This window comes from Marmota flaviventris, chromosome 11 (genome assembly GCF_047511675.1).
Source record: "Marmota flaviventris isolate mMarFla1 chromosome 11, mMarFla1.hap1, whole genome shotgun sequence".
In the NCBI taxonomy this organism is placed as follows: Eukaryota; Metazoa; Chordata; class Mammalia; order Rodentia; family Sciuridae; genus Marmota; species Marmota flaviventris.
In genome coordinates, this window is record NC_092508.1 from 31,984,349 (window position 1) to 32,002,219 (window position 17,871).

Here is a 17,871-nt window from a genome sequence, read left to right on the forward strand (position 1 = left end):
AGTCTTACAATCTTATGGAAGAGAAAACTGAAGTTCAATTATCTTCAGAAAAGCCAGAGTAAAATTTAGATTCCCCTGACCCACCCTGCTTTAATCTTAGTGTTCATTTCCACTACAATGGAGAAAAGGGCAAGAGCATTAGGAAGTGGAAAAGTGATTCAGGTTCAACCTCAGGAAAAAATAAATAAAAGTAGTACTCATGGAAAAAACCTCTATACCCCAGGTATCTATAATGTATTCTTGTCCTGAATCATTCTACCAGATAACCCTTATAATTCCTGAAGCCTGCTGCCATTCCAATAAATACGTGATCTCCAACTTGACTGACCCTCCATTATTACTATTTAACTCAACATTCTCTACAAATTCTCAGAACCTAGTATTTTTGCCAAAGTTGCACAAAACTCTGATCTCAAGAATCCTGACTTCCGGGCTGGGGATGTGGCTCAAGCGGTAGCGCGCTCGCCTGGCATGCATGCGGCCCGCGGTTCAATCCTCAACACCACATACAAAGATGTTGTGTTCGCTACAAACTAAAAAATAAATATTAAAATTTTCTCTCTTTCTCTCTCTCTCTAAAATAAATAAATAAATAAATAAAAATAAAGTGAAGATGTTGTATTCACCAAAAACTGAAAAATAATATTAAAAAATTCTAGTTTTAAGGCTATCTTTTATTTTTTCCTAATCCATGCAGACCTGTGATTATAGTTACTGTATACTATGGATTCAAAGTTGTACTTTAAAAGTTAACATTAGTTAAATGTAAAGCTTAGGAGAGGACTTTGCCAAGTTGATGTTCTCCAAACTAAAATTATCAGTAGTAACTGTCTCAGATTTGTATAGAAATAACAAATTTGGTTGATACTTATTCATGTTATTTGATGTTTTATAGCTGGACAAAGTAACCTGTTGTCAGTATGTTATATATACAATTTTGTGTTACTCTTCACCCTATATTAGGAATTTAAATGTATTTTTGGAAGGTAATAAGGACAGCCTGATCTATTTAAAGGTGACATTATAAAACATGGAAGCATTTTACCACACTTTTCCACAAAAAAAGCCTTTGTTTGTTTCATGTTTTGATGTAATGTTGTATTGTGTTATTTGTCAAGAGCCCTGCCTTACTTAAGATAAAACTCTGCCACCCACCTTACTCCATGTTAGAATGGCTCCAAAATAGGCTAAACATGAGCTCATTTATAGTTGTGTTCAAAAGATCAGATTATGTTGTAAAAATGACTGTGATCTCAAAATAAACAGGGATATAATATTTTTAAAAAGTTAAATACCTCTTCCTTATTCTACTTAATGATTAGCAAAATTAGTTTTCAATTTCCTTCTCTTGAAACAATAGAGTGAGATTACTTTTTAGTTTACAGCCCATAATTTCTTTAAAACCTACATATTTCAAAAAATATACTTGCTGTAAATTCTGGAACCATTTTGATAGCATTGAATTACAAACAAATTCAAATTTTCCTAAATGAAGAATAAAATATATTGACTCAGATACTTGAAAGGCTCAGGGGTATCTCAATACAGTGTTGGTGCTCAAGAAGTCATTAATTTTATAACTTTTACCTTCATAAATAAAGTAGATACTTTATTCAGAAATAAAAAATATATATATTAAAAAATTCTCTCTCTCTTCAAAAAAAAAAAAATAGAAACTGGTAAACTATTCCCACAGACTGTTTTTATATGGCCCAAAAGGCAAGAATCATTTTGTCATCAGGAAAGTATTTATCTCTAGGATAGAATCCTAAGTAATTTCCATAGAAGAGGAGACAAGTGGGATCTTTAACATATGTGATGAAGAATTTCAGGCAATATGGAGATTCCCAAGAGAACCTGGAATGGAACCACCATTAGACCCAGCTATCCCACTCCTCAGTTTATACCCAAAGGACTTAAAGTGATACGGCTACATCAACGTTTATAGCAGCTCAACTCACAATAACTAAACCTATGGAACCAACCTAGATGCCCTTCAACAGATGAATGGATAAAGAATGTGGTATATATGCACAATGGAATATTACTTAGCCTTAAAGAAGAATGAAGTTATGGCATTTGCCAGTAAATGAATGGAGCTAGAGAATACCATGCTAAGCGAAGTAAGCCAATCTCAAAAACCAAAGGCCAAATGTTTTCTCTAATATGTGGATGCTAACTCATAATGGGTAGGGGGGCGGGAAACCTAGGGAAGAATAGAGGTATTTTGGATTAGACAGAAGGGAGTAAAGGGAGAGAAGGGGGTATGGGGATGGGAAGGATAGTAGAATGAATCAGACATTATTACCCTACATGCATATTTGATTATATGACCAGTGTGATTCTACATCATGTACAAATAGAAGAATGAGAAGTTACATTCCATTTATGTATGATGTGTCAAAATACATTCTACTGCCATATATAACTAATTAGAACAAATTTTTAAAATTTGTAAGAAAGAATTTCAGCATATGTCAGTAGTGGCACAGAAATTTATTTAGGAAAGCAATGTATACACATTCAAGAGAGAATGCAGGCCAAGAGCAATCCCTTGGTATAGAATGTTAATACTGATAGAGAAACAGCAGCTAGGGGCTGGACTAGAGATGGAACCAGGGCAAAGTAATTCAATTTTATCCTAGTTTTTCTAGAGCTTACACATTGCTCTCATGTTACTTTTTGCAGGAAAGGGTGTCGGTTAAGGGAACCAGCCAATGGAGCAGGTTGGGTTGCTCAGGAGTTGCTTGTTTTGTATTCCAAAGGTTTATGCATTCTGCATTTCAACAGTTAATGGGCACTTCTTTTTGAGACTCGGTATATCTTTCCTTTTCTGTATTCCCAAATTCTTATCTGTGTTCTAACATTTATAAGTAGTTGTTTAAAAACATACTTGCAAGGACTGGTGGCTTATGCCTGTCATTCCGACTACTCAGGAGGCTGAGGAAGGAGAATCACAAGTTTAAGGCTAGCCTGGGAAACCTAGCAAGACCCCATCTCAAAATTAAATTAAAAAGGGCTGAAGAGGGGATGGGGATTTAAGCTCAATTGGTAGAGTGCTTGCCTCATATGCACAAACCCTGGTTCAATCCCCAACAACCCCACCCTCCCACCCCTACACACACTCTACTGTCACGTATATCTGAAAAGAACAAATTTAAAGGGAAAAAAGGTAGGGCTGGAGATAGGTAGCTCAGTGGTACAGCAATTGCCTACCAAAAGCAAAGCCCTGGGTTTAATCCCAGTACTCTATGCCCTACCCTACCTCACCCCCCACCCCACCCCCTCAAAAACAAACAAAAAAAAACTCTATAAAGAATAAGACTGAGATCATATCTAACTGACAAAACCTAAAATTCCAACTGCCCCTTTACAGAAAAAGTCTGCCAACCCCAATTTTAGTATTTACTGAGTATCTGCCTTTTTTTTTTTTTTTTTTTGGTACCAGGGATTGAACTCAGGGCACTTGACCACTGAGCCACATCCCCAGCCCTATTTTGTATTTTATTTAGAAACAGGGTCTCACTGAGTTGCTTAGCAGCCTCTCAGTTGCTGAGGCTGGCTTTGAACTCACAATCCTCGACTCAGATTCCCAAGATGCTGGGATTACAGGCTTGAGCCACAACGCCCAGCTGGAGTATCTGTTTTCTAAACAGAAAATATTTTCTTTTATACTCTAAGAAAATAATTTGGGGGCCAAAGGTATGCTCAATGGTTGAATATGTGCATAATGTGTAAGAATCTGGGTTCAATCCCCAGCACCAATGAAAAAATCATCAACATCATCCAATCTATAGAGCATCAAATTTCATATTCAACTGATTTTGTGTGCATGTGAGAAAGAGAGGGAGAGAGAGACAGGGGACTGAACCCAGAGGCAATCTACCATTTAACCATATCCTCAGTCCTTTTTTTAAATTTTGGGAGAGGATCTTGCTCAATTACCAAGGATGGCCTTAAGCTTATGATCATCCTGCTTCAGGCGCTAGAGTCTCTGGAATTACAGGGCTGCACCACTGCATCTGACTCAAATGACCTTTTTTTTTTTAATATTTATTTTTTAGGTGTAGATGGACACAACACAATGCCTTTTTTATTTTTATGTGGTGCTGAGGATCGAACCCGGGTCCCACCCATGCTAGGCGAGCGCTCTACCGCTGAGCCACAATCCCAGCCCTCAAATGACTTTTTAAGCAAAGAATTCTACCTGTGCATTAAACATAATTTTAAAAATTTCAATCCCTGGAGCAAATTCTATATTTTTTAGTTTTTATTCACTTTTTAGATAGTCCTCCATAAGCTCATTTCTCCTACTCAACCCCTCATCCAATATATTAAGATATTTGACAGCTGCAGCAGAGTTGCAGATCCTTCACTTCTCCAGGTATTGCCCTCTAGACACTAAATGCCAAATAAAAAAGGTTCAACATATTCTTGACAGCTCTATTTGGGGCCTCTATTATTTCTAACCTACTAATTTCTATCTATTCATCTCTCCTGCTTTTCCTTTATTTCAATAGCTTAAAAAGATGGCATTAAGTAGATCATATTATTAAATGTCAATTTATATGACACACAAAAAGAAAATGCTCTAATTAACTGAATTAATACAAATACTTACAATCTTGGGTGGCCTTAATCACCTTCTTCCTTGAGCTTATTATAACCCTTTTTTACCTAAGTACTATAGCTTGTTGCCTCCTACTTTCCAACTATTAAAAAGTTGTCCTTACTATTTAGGAACTCTAACATATTAATTTCTTTTCCACATTTGCCCTTACTTTCCCTTTCAGATCCTTTGCTAAAACTTCAAACACACAAAAATGTTGAGCCTCTTAAGTATAGACCTTTAAATTGTATATCAAATTGGCAGACTGTCAACCTCTCTTCTATTTCATCTACTCCTTATTCATTTATCTATTTCATTATTTAAAATACCATTAATTCCCTCAGGGTTATACAGTGGAGGGGGTAGAGAGAGAGGAGGGGAGGGGAGGGGAGAGGTGGGGAGGGGGGAGGGGGGAGGATGGGAAAGGCAGCGGAGCACAACAGACACTAGTATGGCAATATGTAAATCAATGGATGTGTAACTGATGTGATTCTGCAATCTGTGTATGGGGTGAAGGTGGGAGTTCATAACCCACTTGAATCAAAGTGTGGAATATGATATGTCAAGAAATTTGTAATGTTTTGAACAACCCACAATAAAAAATTTAAAAAAAAAAAATACCATTAATTAATTCCTTTAGGTCTTCCTAAAACAAAATTTACCTCTTGCTCATTAAAATTCACCAATTCTATTTTTTTAACTTAAGAGACATGGCAATACAACAAACAAAATATACAATGTCTACAGATGTTTAAATGGGATGTGAAGAAACCATTATAAATGGCAAACTCAAATAAGATTAAATGTTAAGCCAGGCGTGGTGGTGCATCCCTATAATCCCAGAGTCTCAGGAGACTGAGGTAGGAGGATCGCAAGTTCAAAGCTAGCCTCAGCAAAAAGCAAGGTGCTAAAACTCAGTGAGACTCTGTCTCTAAATAAAATACAAAATAGGGCTAGGGATATAACTCAGTGGTTGAGTGCCCCTGAGTTCAATCCCAGTATCCCCTAAAAAAAAAAATTAGTTAATTTGATATTAAATAATTTTTAAAAAACCCTCTGAATCAGCCTGATGAATTTTAAAATAGTAAAAATAAACACCATATCTGATGTAATTATCTAAATTGTATTTGATTTAATAACACAAATTGGATAAACTTTTAGACTCTCAGAAATGGTCAGATTGGGCCTAGGGATGTGGCTCAATGGTGGGATGTGTGCTTGGCATGCATGAGGCCCTGGGTTCAAGCCCCAGAACCGCGATAAACAACAACTAAAAAAGCTGGATCAATCAATTTCAAAACACTCCTGAAGCCTCAAGTTCTTTTTTAAAAATGCACATATAAAAAAAATTAATTCCAGGAGAGTCTAAAAAAGAGTGCTAAAAATACTGCTAAATTACTCAAAATCATAAGAGTACTAAGATAGAAAACTTCAATGATCTCTTCAAAAAGAGGCAGAGCAGATCAAAACTTTTATCATTTTCATGTTTTTTTAAATTGCTTTTACAATTAAATTATTTTTTCATTGCAAATGGTCCCCCCAAATAGAAATCATTATAGAAGCTATGACAAATACATGCCAACATTATAGTCATTCAGAATGCATACAAAGATCTAATATCATGAATAAATGCTTATTTTAATGCTAAAAGGGCAAAACCCAAAATTCTATATCTATTAGAATCACAGTATAATTAATTACAGGAAAATGTATTACAAGGAAGAATATAAAAAATTTTAATAGTGAAAAGCTCAGATAGTGGTGACAAGCTTAGGTGAAAAGGTTTGTTTTTCCATTTTCTTCCTATATTTTCATAAGCATGACTTTTATAATGCAAAAAAAATTAACATTTAAAGTTTAGTATAAGAAATTTTTATGCCAGGAGCAGTGGTGCATGCCTGTAATCCTAGGAAGCTGAGACAGGAGGATCCTGAGTTCAAAGCCAGCCTCAGCAATGGTGAAACGCTAAGCAACTTAGTGAGACCATGTCTCTAAATAGAATACAAAACAGGGTTGGGGACGAGGCTCAGTGGTTGAATGCCCTTGAGTTCAATTCCCGGTGCCAAAAAAAGATATTTTTATAAGGTTTGTTAGTTTTTTACTCTTTCCATTATTTTAAGTATGGTTGATATCCCAGTAAACATAAATCCTACCAACATAAAAAAATTTAAATATGGGGCTGGGGATGTGGCTCAAGTGGTAGCGCGCTTGCTTGGCATGCGCGTAGCGCTGGGTTCGATCCTTAGCACCACATACAAATAAAAAATAAAAAAAATAAAGATGTTGTGTCTGCCAAAAAGTAAAAAAATAAATATTAAAAAAAAAATTCTCTTGGGCTGGAGATGTGGCTCGGGCGGTGGCACGCTCGCCAGGCATGCGTGCGGCCCGGGTTCAATCCTCAGCACCACATACAAACGGAGATGTTGTGTCCGCCGAAAACTAAAAAATTAAATACTAAAAAAATTCTCTCTCTCTCTCTCTCTCTCTAAAAAAAAAATTCTCTCTTTCTCTCTAAAAAAAAAAAAAATTAAATAAGCCATCGAGCTATCAAATTCTATTTTTAAAATAACAAAGAAATGTGAAATATGGCAAAAAAAAATTGGAAGAAATAGGACAAATTTTCATTTCAGGGCTGATTATGTTACCAAGACAATGAGTTTTAATAGAATCCATTCAGATTTTCTTTCCTTTCATAGAGAAGATAATGATACCATCAAAAGTCAGAATCAATGAACAGCCTCATATTGAGTTTGTATTTTCTAAATCATACATGCACATTAACTCACATAATAAAGGCTGCCAGCATTACAAGATGGGCTATGTTTAAAAGTTCTTTTTAGGCAAATAGGAAAATAGCATTTCTCACTTGTGAAATATGATTGATTGAAGATTCCATTCTTCGTAACTGGGATGCCTGGATATCCAGCATCTGCAGGACATTGTTGGCCAAGGTGTTTATCAGATAGGCAACACTCGCTAAGGATTGGGTGGTGTAGGCTTTGGTTTCTTCTAGGGCTCGCTGCTTGTCTGCTGACTAAGGAGAAAAACAAGATCATTACTTCAAAGATAACCCATTTCTAGCCAACTAACTTATAAAAGTATTCACCAAATTCATTCTGGGTTGCTGAATCTACACCCACCGTTGATAATGTTCTGAAAACTATCAGTATCATGTAAACCCAAAACTAAACTATTGACAGAGTTCACTGATATTTTCAAATTCAATAGATATATTTTTATACAAAGACAAATAAAATCTTAAAGCTATTATTTTAAAAATGAGACCCAGTACACATTTTGCACAATACCAGCAAATATATACCTTCTCAAAAATCACTGGTTAGAAAGGTAGCATTGATTTGAATATATAAATTCTAGCATACTTTTTTTACTTTCCTGAATTCCTCCTTTTCTTTCATTCTAACACATGAAGTGTGACTATAATGTGGTTATATGTCTATTAACATATTAAACAATTATAAAATAATGATAAAAATGGTAATGATGATAAACAATGAAAAATTAAAATTAAAATAATGAAAGTATATTAAGTGTGACAACTCCATGTGACATAAACTGCTAAGAACCATAACCAGAGATTACACAGCAAAAAATAACTCAATTTTGTCCAAGATTGCATAGCAAAGCATATTCTATGCTGACAAGTGACAAACACTATCTTCTTGCCTTAGTTCTTCAGAGATTTGGTGGTTCAGTAGGAAGTACATTAAGTCTCTGAACAATAAATATTTTATGTTAACATCAATACTAACACAACAATTTGTCAACTCAGAAAACAGTCACAGTTCCTCAATTTTCTTACAAGGCAAAGCAAAGAAAGCTGAAAAGTTGTGAACATCAAGATAATGAACATCTCTAAAATATAAACCATTAAATGTAACAACTGTTATTTCCTTGAGTGATTTAACTGTCAAAAGTCCACTATTGGAGCTGGGATTGTGGCTCAGTGGTACAGTGCCTGCCTGGCATGTGTGAGGCACTGGGTTTGATCCTCAGCACCACATAAAAATAAATAAAATAAAAGTATTGTGTCCACAAATGTACACTTAAAAAAACAAAAAGTCCACTACTGTCCCAATTCTGTCTCTCCTATACAGTCTAGAAGTGCCAATAAAACTAAATATAAATTTTTCCAAAGTTGGGGGGAAGGAAACAAGTCAAATTCTACTGAAGTAGTTAACAAAATAGTCAAATGCCATTTTACCTTAAAAAGAATTAAGAATTGTCACTTAGTTCTTTTTCTTTTCTAATCCTTAGTATTCTTTTATATCAAAGCCTGAATTAACAAAACAGATTAGTGCAATTTTGAAGAAGGGAACTAATAACCACATAGTATCTACTGTTCTTCCTGTGAGATCAACCCAGAACCAAAAGAGACTTTGCTCACCAGAGAAAGGCATCTAGCAGTTCCCCACTCATTTGCTGCTACTTAAGGCATTTATTTGCAGGCCCTTGAGCCCAGTTTGCGGGGGCAGCTGAATTACCACACCCGGGCCTGGAGAAAGAGTCCAATCCACATTTAACCCTCCCCAACCCAGGCTCCTGAGCAGCAGGAAGCCATCTGATACCCTATCCACCCCAGGGTCCTGAAAACTATACAGGCCCTGCCCCAGGAATTCTTGGGACCCATCCAGGAACCCCTACTCACTCTCCCACAACCCTCCCCGCAAGCATCTGGGCTGCCTACCTTAAGCAGCTTGACCAACAGAGACAACAACCCCGCCAAAAAAAATAGCTGTGCACCCTGGGTATCCTCCAGCTGCCCCAGAAGTAGAAATAGTCATGCCTACCCATTTTGGCCCCAGAAAGCTGCCAGCCAACCTCATCTACCCACCTTTGGTCAGGGGAGCAGCTAGGTAGAACTTCCTGAGCAGACTGGCTCAAGAGGCCCCAAGAATTCACCCAGCCCCAGGCATGCTTCACTACACCCAGTTGAGGCTACCTGAATGACCCAGCCCTCACACAAACCAAGGGGTGGTATGGATACAAAAATTCTCAACAAAATACTAGCAAATGAGGACTGGGTTTGTGGCTCAGTGGTAGAGCATTCACCTAGCATGCATGAGGCACTGGGTTCAATCCTTGGCACCACATAAAAAAATAAACGAAATAAAGGTATTGTGCCCATTTAAAAAAAAAATTAGCAAATGGAATCCAAGAGCTATCAAAAAGAGTATACAACATGATTAAGTGGAACTTTTCTTAGGGATAGAATTTTTATTTTTTTTTTTTTAATTCTAGGATTCCATAGCACATCTGTTCATATCTGTTCTAAATTTCATAACTGTTGATACAAAGATGTTAAAAATTATATTATTATTAAAATCACATATTTACATAAAATTTAGATTGTCCTTATAAATTATAAAACTTAAATTACTTTGAGAAAGAAATTTAGTATGATATCCTATGGTTGAAAGTAACAAAATCTCAATTCTTCATTTTTAGCTAACATTTGCCAAATTTTTTCACAGTAGGATAGTTTAAACAGATTATTTTAATTGAGTGCCATTGATTTTAGGACTTTTTAATGTATCAGATAGGGACATCAGTTTAAAAATAACTATAAATGATGCTAAAAGGAACTTGCAGATAGAGAACTAATTGTTTTAGAAGCTAACAATTTATTTTTACATTTTTTATTTCAACAGTTATTTATAAAATTAGCAAAGTTGCAAAACTAACAAATATCACATAATCTGAATAATTTTGAAGTGACTAAATAACTAAGAAAACAAATTCAGCACTGTTTAGGGGTTGGTAGCTCAAGTCATGCTCCTTTTAATTACAGAGCATTTTTAATTACAATGAGGTAACATAGGCAAACAATAAATAATACATTTACACCAAATGAGAGATAAATATACATTGCATTGTACTGTATAAACAACAGTTTTAAAATAGGAAATGCAATTGTTGGCACCTACATCATGTAAGTCCACAGTACTCTTCATAATACCACACAAAGCAATTTGTAAATCCACCACTATATGTAAAATTTCATGGAACACTGAGTTTTGGAAAAAATATTATCTATAATGTTACTAATTCTGATTTAAATTTTATTTGTATTATAGTTTTATTCACAAATTTATTTTGAACTTATAGTTATTCCTGAGCTTTAACCAAAAGTGGTTTATATCTAATTTTGTTTAAGCATTAAATAACATTTTTTAAAATAAATTAAACCAACACTGTCAGTCATATTTCTTTCTTTTCATTTAAAATTAAGGCTTCTAGAGCTGAGAAGTGTAGCTCAGAGGTAGACTACTTACCTGCCATTCATGAGGTCCTAGGTTTAAAGCCCACCACCAAAAAAAAAAAACGGATAAAATTAAGGATTCTGATCATTTATCAAGAAATACTAGGGGCTGGGGTTGTGGCTCAGCGGTAGAGCGCTCGCCTAGCACATGCGAGGCCCTGGGTTCAATCCTCAGCACCACATAAAAATAAATAAATAAAGATGTTGTGTCCAACTAAAACTAAAAAATAAATATTAACAAAAGAAATACTATGACAGCTTATATCTGAATATGAAAAAAGAATGCAAAGTCCTGTAAGCATTACTATAGTCCCAGAGAACATGCACTCTGAGGGAGAAAACATTCTAATTGATGACCTCATTCAATGAACCAGAAGTAATTTATATATTCACTTTTGTTTAGCAATTATTTTAATTAAAAGAAGAGGCAAAAATATGATCCCAATCTTCCCAATAAAATAAAAATGACAGTACGAAATTCTAATGATCAATGCCACACTAAAGAAGAGATGTGTGTCCACTAATTTGAAAAAAAAAAAGACAGTTTTCATTCAATATCACATATTAGGGATCTACCACATACAAAGGATGCTCAATGCTGAGAATTTTTAAATATTCCATCTTCTATCAAAACCTATTTGGGAGAAGATTCACATAAATTATCAAGGTAAATTAAGCAAGGTGAACAAAAATAAAGTAGTACAGGTTAAATAAGAGTAATATGATGGGCAACAGGAGAAAAAAAAAGCAGCTTGAGAACCTCAACAATGTCAAATGCTCAGATTTCTATCCAAAGAGGGAGAATTTTAATTGACAGACTACATACACAACTGATTCAGAAAAAAAAAATAATTCTTACAGGTTATTTATATAGTATTTCTCTTTTTGAGAATAAGGATTGAACCCAGGGGCACCTTACTACTGAGCTAGGTGCCAAGTCCTCTTTTTATTTTGAGATAGGGTCTTACTAAGCTACCCAGGCTGAATTCAAACTTGTGATCCTCCTGACTCAGCCTCCCAAGTTGCTGTTATTATGGTGTGCACTACACACCTGGCTTCCATACATCTTTTAAATAATGTAAACCATTTCATTAAAAACCTTAAGTAAAAATGTGTAATAAATGAGCCATAACCCCTATTAATCTATTTGTTTTTTGTTTTTTGTTTTTTTTTTTTTTTGTAGCAGAGGCTGAACCCTGGCGCCTTAACCAATGAACCACATCCCAGCAGTTTTTATTTTTTATTTTGAGACAGGGTCTCACTAAGTTGCTTAGGGCTAGCTTTGAACTTGCAATCCCCTTGCCTCAACCTCCGGAGTTGCTAGGATTACAGGCAAGCACCACTGCACCCAAATCCTATTAGTCTTTAAAGTAAAACTGTCAGGAAATTTTTACATCCCTATTCTTTGTACCAACAACCAAAAGAAGTAATTTGAGGTGGGGCAGAGTACCAGGGATTGAACTCAAGGGCACTCAACCACTGAGCCACATCCCCAATCCTACTGTGTATTTCATTTAGAGCCTCGGTGTTGCTGAGGCTGGCTTTGAACATAGGATCCTCCCACCTCACCTTCCCTAGCCACTGGAATTACAGGAATGCACCACCACCTTTTCATAGAAGAAACACTTAATGAACCATCTCTACATATAAATGTAGTAGGGGACAAACGAGGCAGGACATGGAAGATAGCAGGAAGCAGTTTTATTTGGCTGCAGCCAGGTTCAGAGGGTATAGCTTTTGATTTAATCAATTAATCTCCCTGAACCTGGAGTTCAGGCAGTTTCAAAACTTTATACCCAGCGTGTAAGGGGAGGGGCTTCTACTTGCCTTTTTTTCCCTACCCCTGCAGCTGTTACCTAGGAGCCCAATTAGTAACAACTTCTCTTATCTTTGAAATGTAAACACCTCTGTGAAGCCCCCCACCCAAGGCCAGAAGCCTTGTTAAAGGATCTTTTTTATAACATTCCACATATCCCAGGAGGCTGAGACAGGAGGATCCTGAGTTCAAAGCCAGCCTCAGCAAAGATGAAGTGCTAAGCAACTCAGTGAGACCATGTCTCTAAATAAAATACAAAACAGGGCTAGGGATGTGGCTCAGTGGTTGAGTGTCCCTGAGTTCAATCCCTGGTACAAAAAAAAAAAAAATCACTAAAGATGTAATACAGGGCTGGGATTGTGGCTCAGCGGTAGAGTGCTTGCTTTGCACATGCGAAGCCCTGGGTTCAATCCTCAGCACCACATAAAAATAAATAAATAAAATAAAGATATTGTGTCCAACTACAACTAAAAAATAAATATTTATTTTTAAAAAAGATGTGGGGCTGGGGATGTGGCTCAAGTGGTAACGCGATGGCCTGACATGCGCGGGGCGCTGGGTTCGATCCTCAGCACCACATAAAAATAAAGATATTGTGTCCCCCAAAAAACTAAAAAATAAATATTAAAAAATTCTCTTTCTCTCTTTCTCTCTCTCTCTCTTAAAAAAATAAATAAACAAATAAAAGATGTAATACAGATGGCAAATAAGAATATGAAAAGATATTCAACATTACATGTCATAAAAGAAATAGAAATTAAAACAATGAGATTACTGCTATTAGAATGGCCAAAATTCCACATACTAACAACTCCAAATGCTAGAGAGAATGTGGAATGAACAAGAGCTTTCATTTATTGCCGGTAGAAATGCAAAACAGTACCACTACAATGCAAGATAGTTTGGCAGCTTCTTAGAAAACTAAACATATTCTTAACCACATGATACAATAAGCTCCTTGACATTTATTCAAATGAGCTGAAAAGGTGTGCCCATACAAACTTTGGTGCTCTTTATTCATACCTGCCAAAACTTGGAAGCAACCAATATGTCCTTCAATGGGTAGATGTGGTACAAAAGAATATTATTCATCAATAAAAAGAAATGAACTCACAAGCTATAAAAAGATATGGAGGGGGCTGGGGTAGAGCACTTGCCTAGCATGTGTGAGGAACTGAGTTTGATTCCCAACACCACATAAAAACAAATAAATTAAGGGGCTGGAGTCGTAGCTCAGCAGTAGAGTGCTTGTCTAGCACGTGTGGGGCACTGGGTTCAATTCAGTACCACGTATAAATAAGTAAATAAAATAAAGGTCTACCAACAACTACAAAAATAATAAATTAATAAAGATATCGTGTCCATCTACAACTAAGGGGAAAAAAACCTCACAGGTGAACCATTTAAAAAAACTAAATGCATATTACTAAGTGAAAGAAGCTAATTGGAAGAGACTATATAGTTCCAATTAAAGAACATTCTAGAAAAGGGAAAACTATAGAGATAGTAAAAAAGTCATCAATTGCCAAGGGCTTGGGGATAAACAGGCAGAGCACAGTGGATTTTTTAAGACAAAGAAACTATCTTATATGATATTGTAATGGTGGCTACATGTCACTGCACATTTGTCAAAACCACAGAATATACAACACAAAAAGTAAAACCTAATGCAAACTATGGACTTTACTTAATAAGGTATATGTCATTTTGATTCATCAATTGTAACAAATACACCACATAAATACGAGATATTAATAACAAAGCCGGGTGTGGTGGTGCACTCCTGTAATCCCAGCAACTTGGGAGGCTGAGGCAGGAGATCACAAGTTCAAAGTCAGTCTCAGCAACTTAGCAAGGCCCTAAAACAACTCAGCAAGATCCTGCCTCTAAATAAAATATAAAAAAGGGCTGGGGACCTCGCACAGTGGTTAGGCTGGGTTCAAGACCTAGTACCAAAAAAAAAAAATAAGATATTACTAACAGTGGCAAGGGGGAAGTGACTCTTTATTTCCATTTTTCTGTAATCTCAAAACTGGCATAAAACTAATGTCTACTTTATTTAAACTCTAAAACCAAAAGAGTTAAAGACATAAATCCATTTAAAAAAGAGAGAGAGAGGTGATACAAGTGATGGATCAGGAAATTCAATGAATAAAAATTAAAATAAACAATAAGCAAGAAAAAAGTTTCAACCTTGCTAAATAACAGTTCCACACTTAAAGCCTGGAATCAAACATGGATAGGCTCTGCCATTTACTAGCTGTGAAACCTTAAGATTTTTAAACACCTGTAAGAATTTGCCTCTTACTAAGAATTAGCCTCTTAAAAGTTTAGAGTTTTTGATGAAGAACATCACGGCATCATACTGGATCCACGTGTTTGAAATTCAAAAACCTGGGTCAGGTGGTGGGAGGTGTAGCTCCACCAGTAGAGTGCTTGCCTCCTACGTGTGAGCACTGGGTTTGATCCTCAGAACCACATAAAAGTAAATAAACAAAATAAAAACAATGAGTCCATGTACAACTAAAAAATATTTTTAAAAAACAACTTGGGTCAATTCTAGAACAACTGATTTAGAATCTGTATTCTCACAAGATATCTGGGTGATTTGTATGCACATGAAAGTTTGACAAGTCTACTGGAAACTTCATTCTCTCACATCTTTTAAAAAGAAGATGAGATCAATATTTTATCTTCACAGATTGCTAACATTAAATAAGAAAATATTTAAACATTTAACAATTACAAAAATCTTGAGAAAAAATTGATTATTAGAAGTGTTGACTATTAACATAATAATAAATAATTGTTAATAATAATTTATTAGCAATTGAAAGTGAATTAGAGACTGGCAAGTTAGCTCAGTGGCAAAGCACTTGCCTAGTATGTACAAGGTCCTGGATTTACTCCCCTGCACTTGGGGAAAAAATTAAAATAAAGAAGTTACATTTCAGGTTAAATTATAAATTAGCAGCCCTTTTTAAAAAATAACAAGCAAGCCCAGCGAAAGTGAAACAAAGCAGATAGCTATTCACAAGAGGTTAACATGTTTTGGGGATATAATCTTTCTTGAAAGCAATCTGGCAATATGTACTAAATGTCTTTAAAATATTCATACTCTTAAAAAGTCAATTCTGGGAAACTATGCTAAACCATTAAAAAGAAATGTGAAAAAAAAAGAAATGTGTACAAAGATTTTTGTTCACACATGCTCTTTGCAATTATTTATAATAGCACGTGTAATAAACTCTATAGGGAATCATCATAAATTAATTTAAACTTTCCCTCCATCCCATACTGTTAGGTCTCCTTCCCCTGCTCCTGGATTATAGCAACAACAGATTTTGTAGCTTCCCTATTAACTTCCAGGTATTCAAGTTTTCATTTTCAAATATTTAAAAATTCATTCAACCTAAATCAGAATTTTACTTTTCATTCCAATTTTCCAGCTCAGATCTAAACTGAAAAATCCACAAAAACGAAAAGAGAGAGAAAAATGTTTTTTTCATTATTCTTCTACCATGTTTTTCCATTCTTCTTACTCACTTCATTATGCTGCTTCTAGCCTGCTCCTCCAGGATTGGAAGAGCAGGAAATAGGAAACAAAGAGTATGAGAGAAAAAGTACCAAGTTCTTATGTAACCATATTATAGCAATCTGGTATCGATGCTGTATGCTAATGCCAGATTTTGACCCTCTCTTTTAGTGAAGCACTTATGAGGTCTTCAAAGACCCTTTTTAATAAGATGATGCAGCCTCTGGCTAACATCCTGTACCTTCATCTGAGCTTAGAAGGAGCAAAACAATCTCTCAACAGACAGGTTTTTTGGGCAGGATTATTAAAATATACCTCTATCTCAGCTACCTCATTCTCTGTAACTTAGCCCCCTACCCTAGGGTATGTCAGCATTTTTGTCCCTCCGAACTCTAGAAGTAGTAGGTCCTCATATTGTATTCCAATTGTCTTTAACCTTCAAGCTTTTTTACCAGCAAAGTCAGGCAATAGTTTTCTTCCCCACTCTCATACCATCCCCAACTTAGACAAGGGACAAGTTCTCACAAGAATTTTCTCCCTGAAATCCATCTCAGGCATTTCTATTTATCAGCAAGGCTCAAATTTGGTATGAAATTTCAGCATCCCTTTCAGCAGACAACCCCAATTTCTATGACTGATTTTCTCAAAATTCCACTGACTTGGTCAAAAACTGAGAAGCACAGTACTTCTTCAACTGTCTTTTAAAAAATTCTTATTTAATTACATATAATTATTCATATGCATGGATATGAAGAGAGAGAAGTTATAGAAGAGTCTCATCCTTCAGCAAGTTCTACATGACTGATTTACCACTTTCTTAAAATATGGAAGTAATTGCCTATTGGAGCCTAAACTGTAACTCCAAGACAAAAGTAAAAGTCCACTTTTAACATTGCATTATATAAACAATTACATAAACAACTATCCAAGAATCCAACAATAAAGGGTTAAATGAATTTGACACAACTATATCAAGAAATATTTGGTATTAAAAATTGCATCTGGGGCTGGGGTTTTGGCTCAGTGGTAGAGCGCTCACCTTGCATGCGCGAGGCCCTGGGTTCAATCCTCAACACCACATAAAAAAAAAATAAACAAAATAAAGGTATTGTGTCTAACCAAAAATAAATAAATATTTTTTTAAAAATTTGCATCTGAAAATTTTTAATCTGAACAATCTGTAATGTGAAAGAAAAAAGTAATAAAGCTATTTAAAATATTGTATAGTAAAATCCAACAGAAAAGCACAATATTTAAAATACAGTAAAACCCAAAGATAATGCACCCGCAATAACATGCATATGAATGTAATGCAACCACTTTCAGAACCTCCAATTAACTCGACCTCCCATTGTATGGAATTTAATTTTTAATGACTCTATTCATGGGCTGGGACTGCAGCTCAGCCACAGAGCGCTTGCCTAGCATTCATGAGGCACTAGGTTTGATCCTCAGCACCACATAAAAATAAACAAATAAAATAAAGGCATTCTTCCATCTACAACTACAGAAAATTTAAAAAAAAAAAACTCTATTCATGTCATCATGGTGAGGTTATACTGCATTTCAACTATGAAAAATAATAAATAAGTTTATTTCCTTTGATTAAGTACTAATACATCATGCAC

General features: G+C 35.4%; 1 protein-coding gene across 12 annotated transcripts in view; it reads right to left on the minus strand.

Moving 5' to 3' along the window:
• The window catches only part of Abi2 (abl interactor 2), a 139,182-nt gene that overhangs the window by 92,133 nt on the left and 29,178 nt on the right, over nt 1-17,871 (minus strand). For all 12 annotated transcript variants that reach the window (XM_071618880.1, XM_034635728.2, XM_034635726.2 and 9 more), the window contains exon 2: nt 7,476-7,643. In XM_071618880.1, the coding sequence (XP_071474981.1) occupies nt 7,476-7,643 (168 nt within the window). The remainder of the gene's footprint in view (nt 1-7,475; nt 7,644-17,871) is intronic.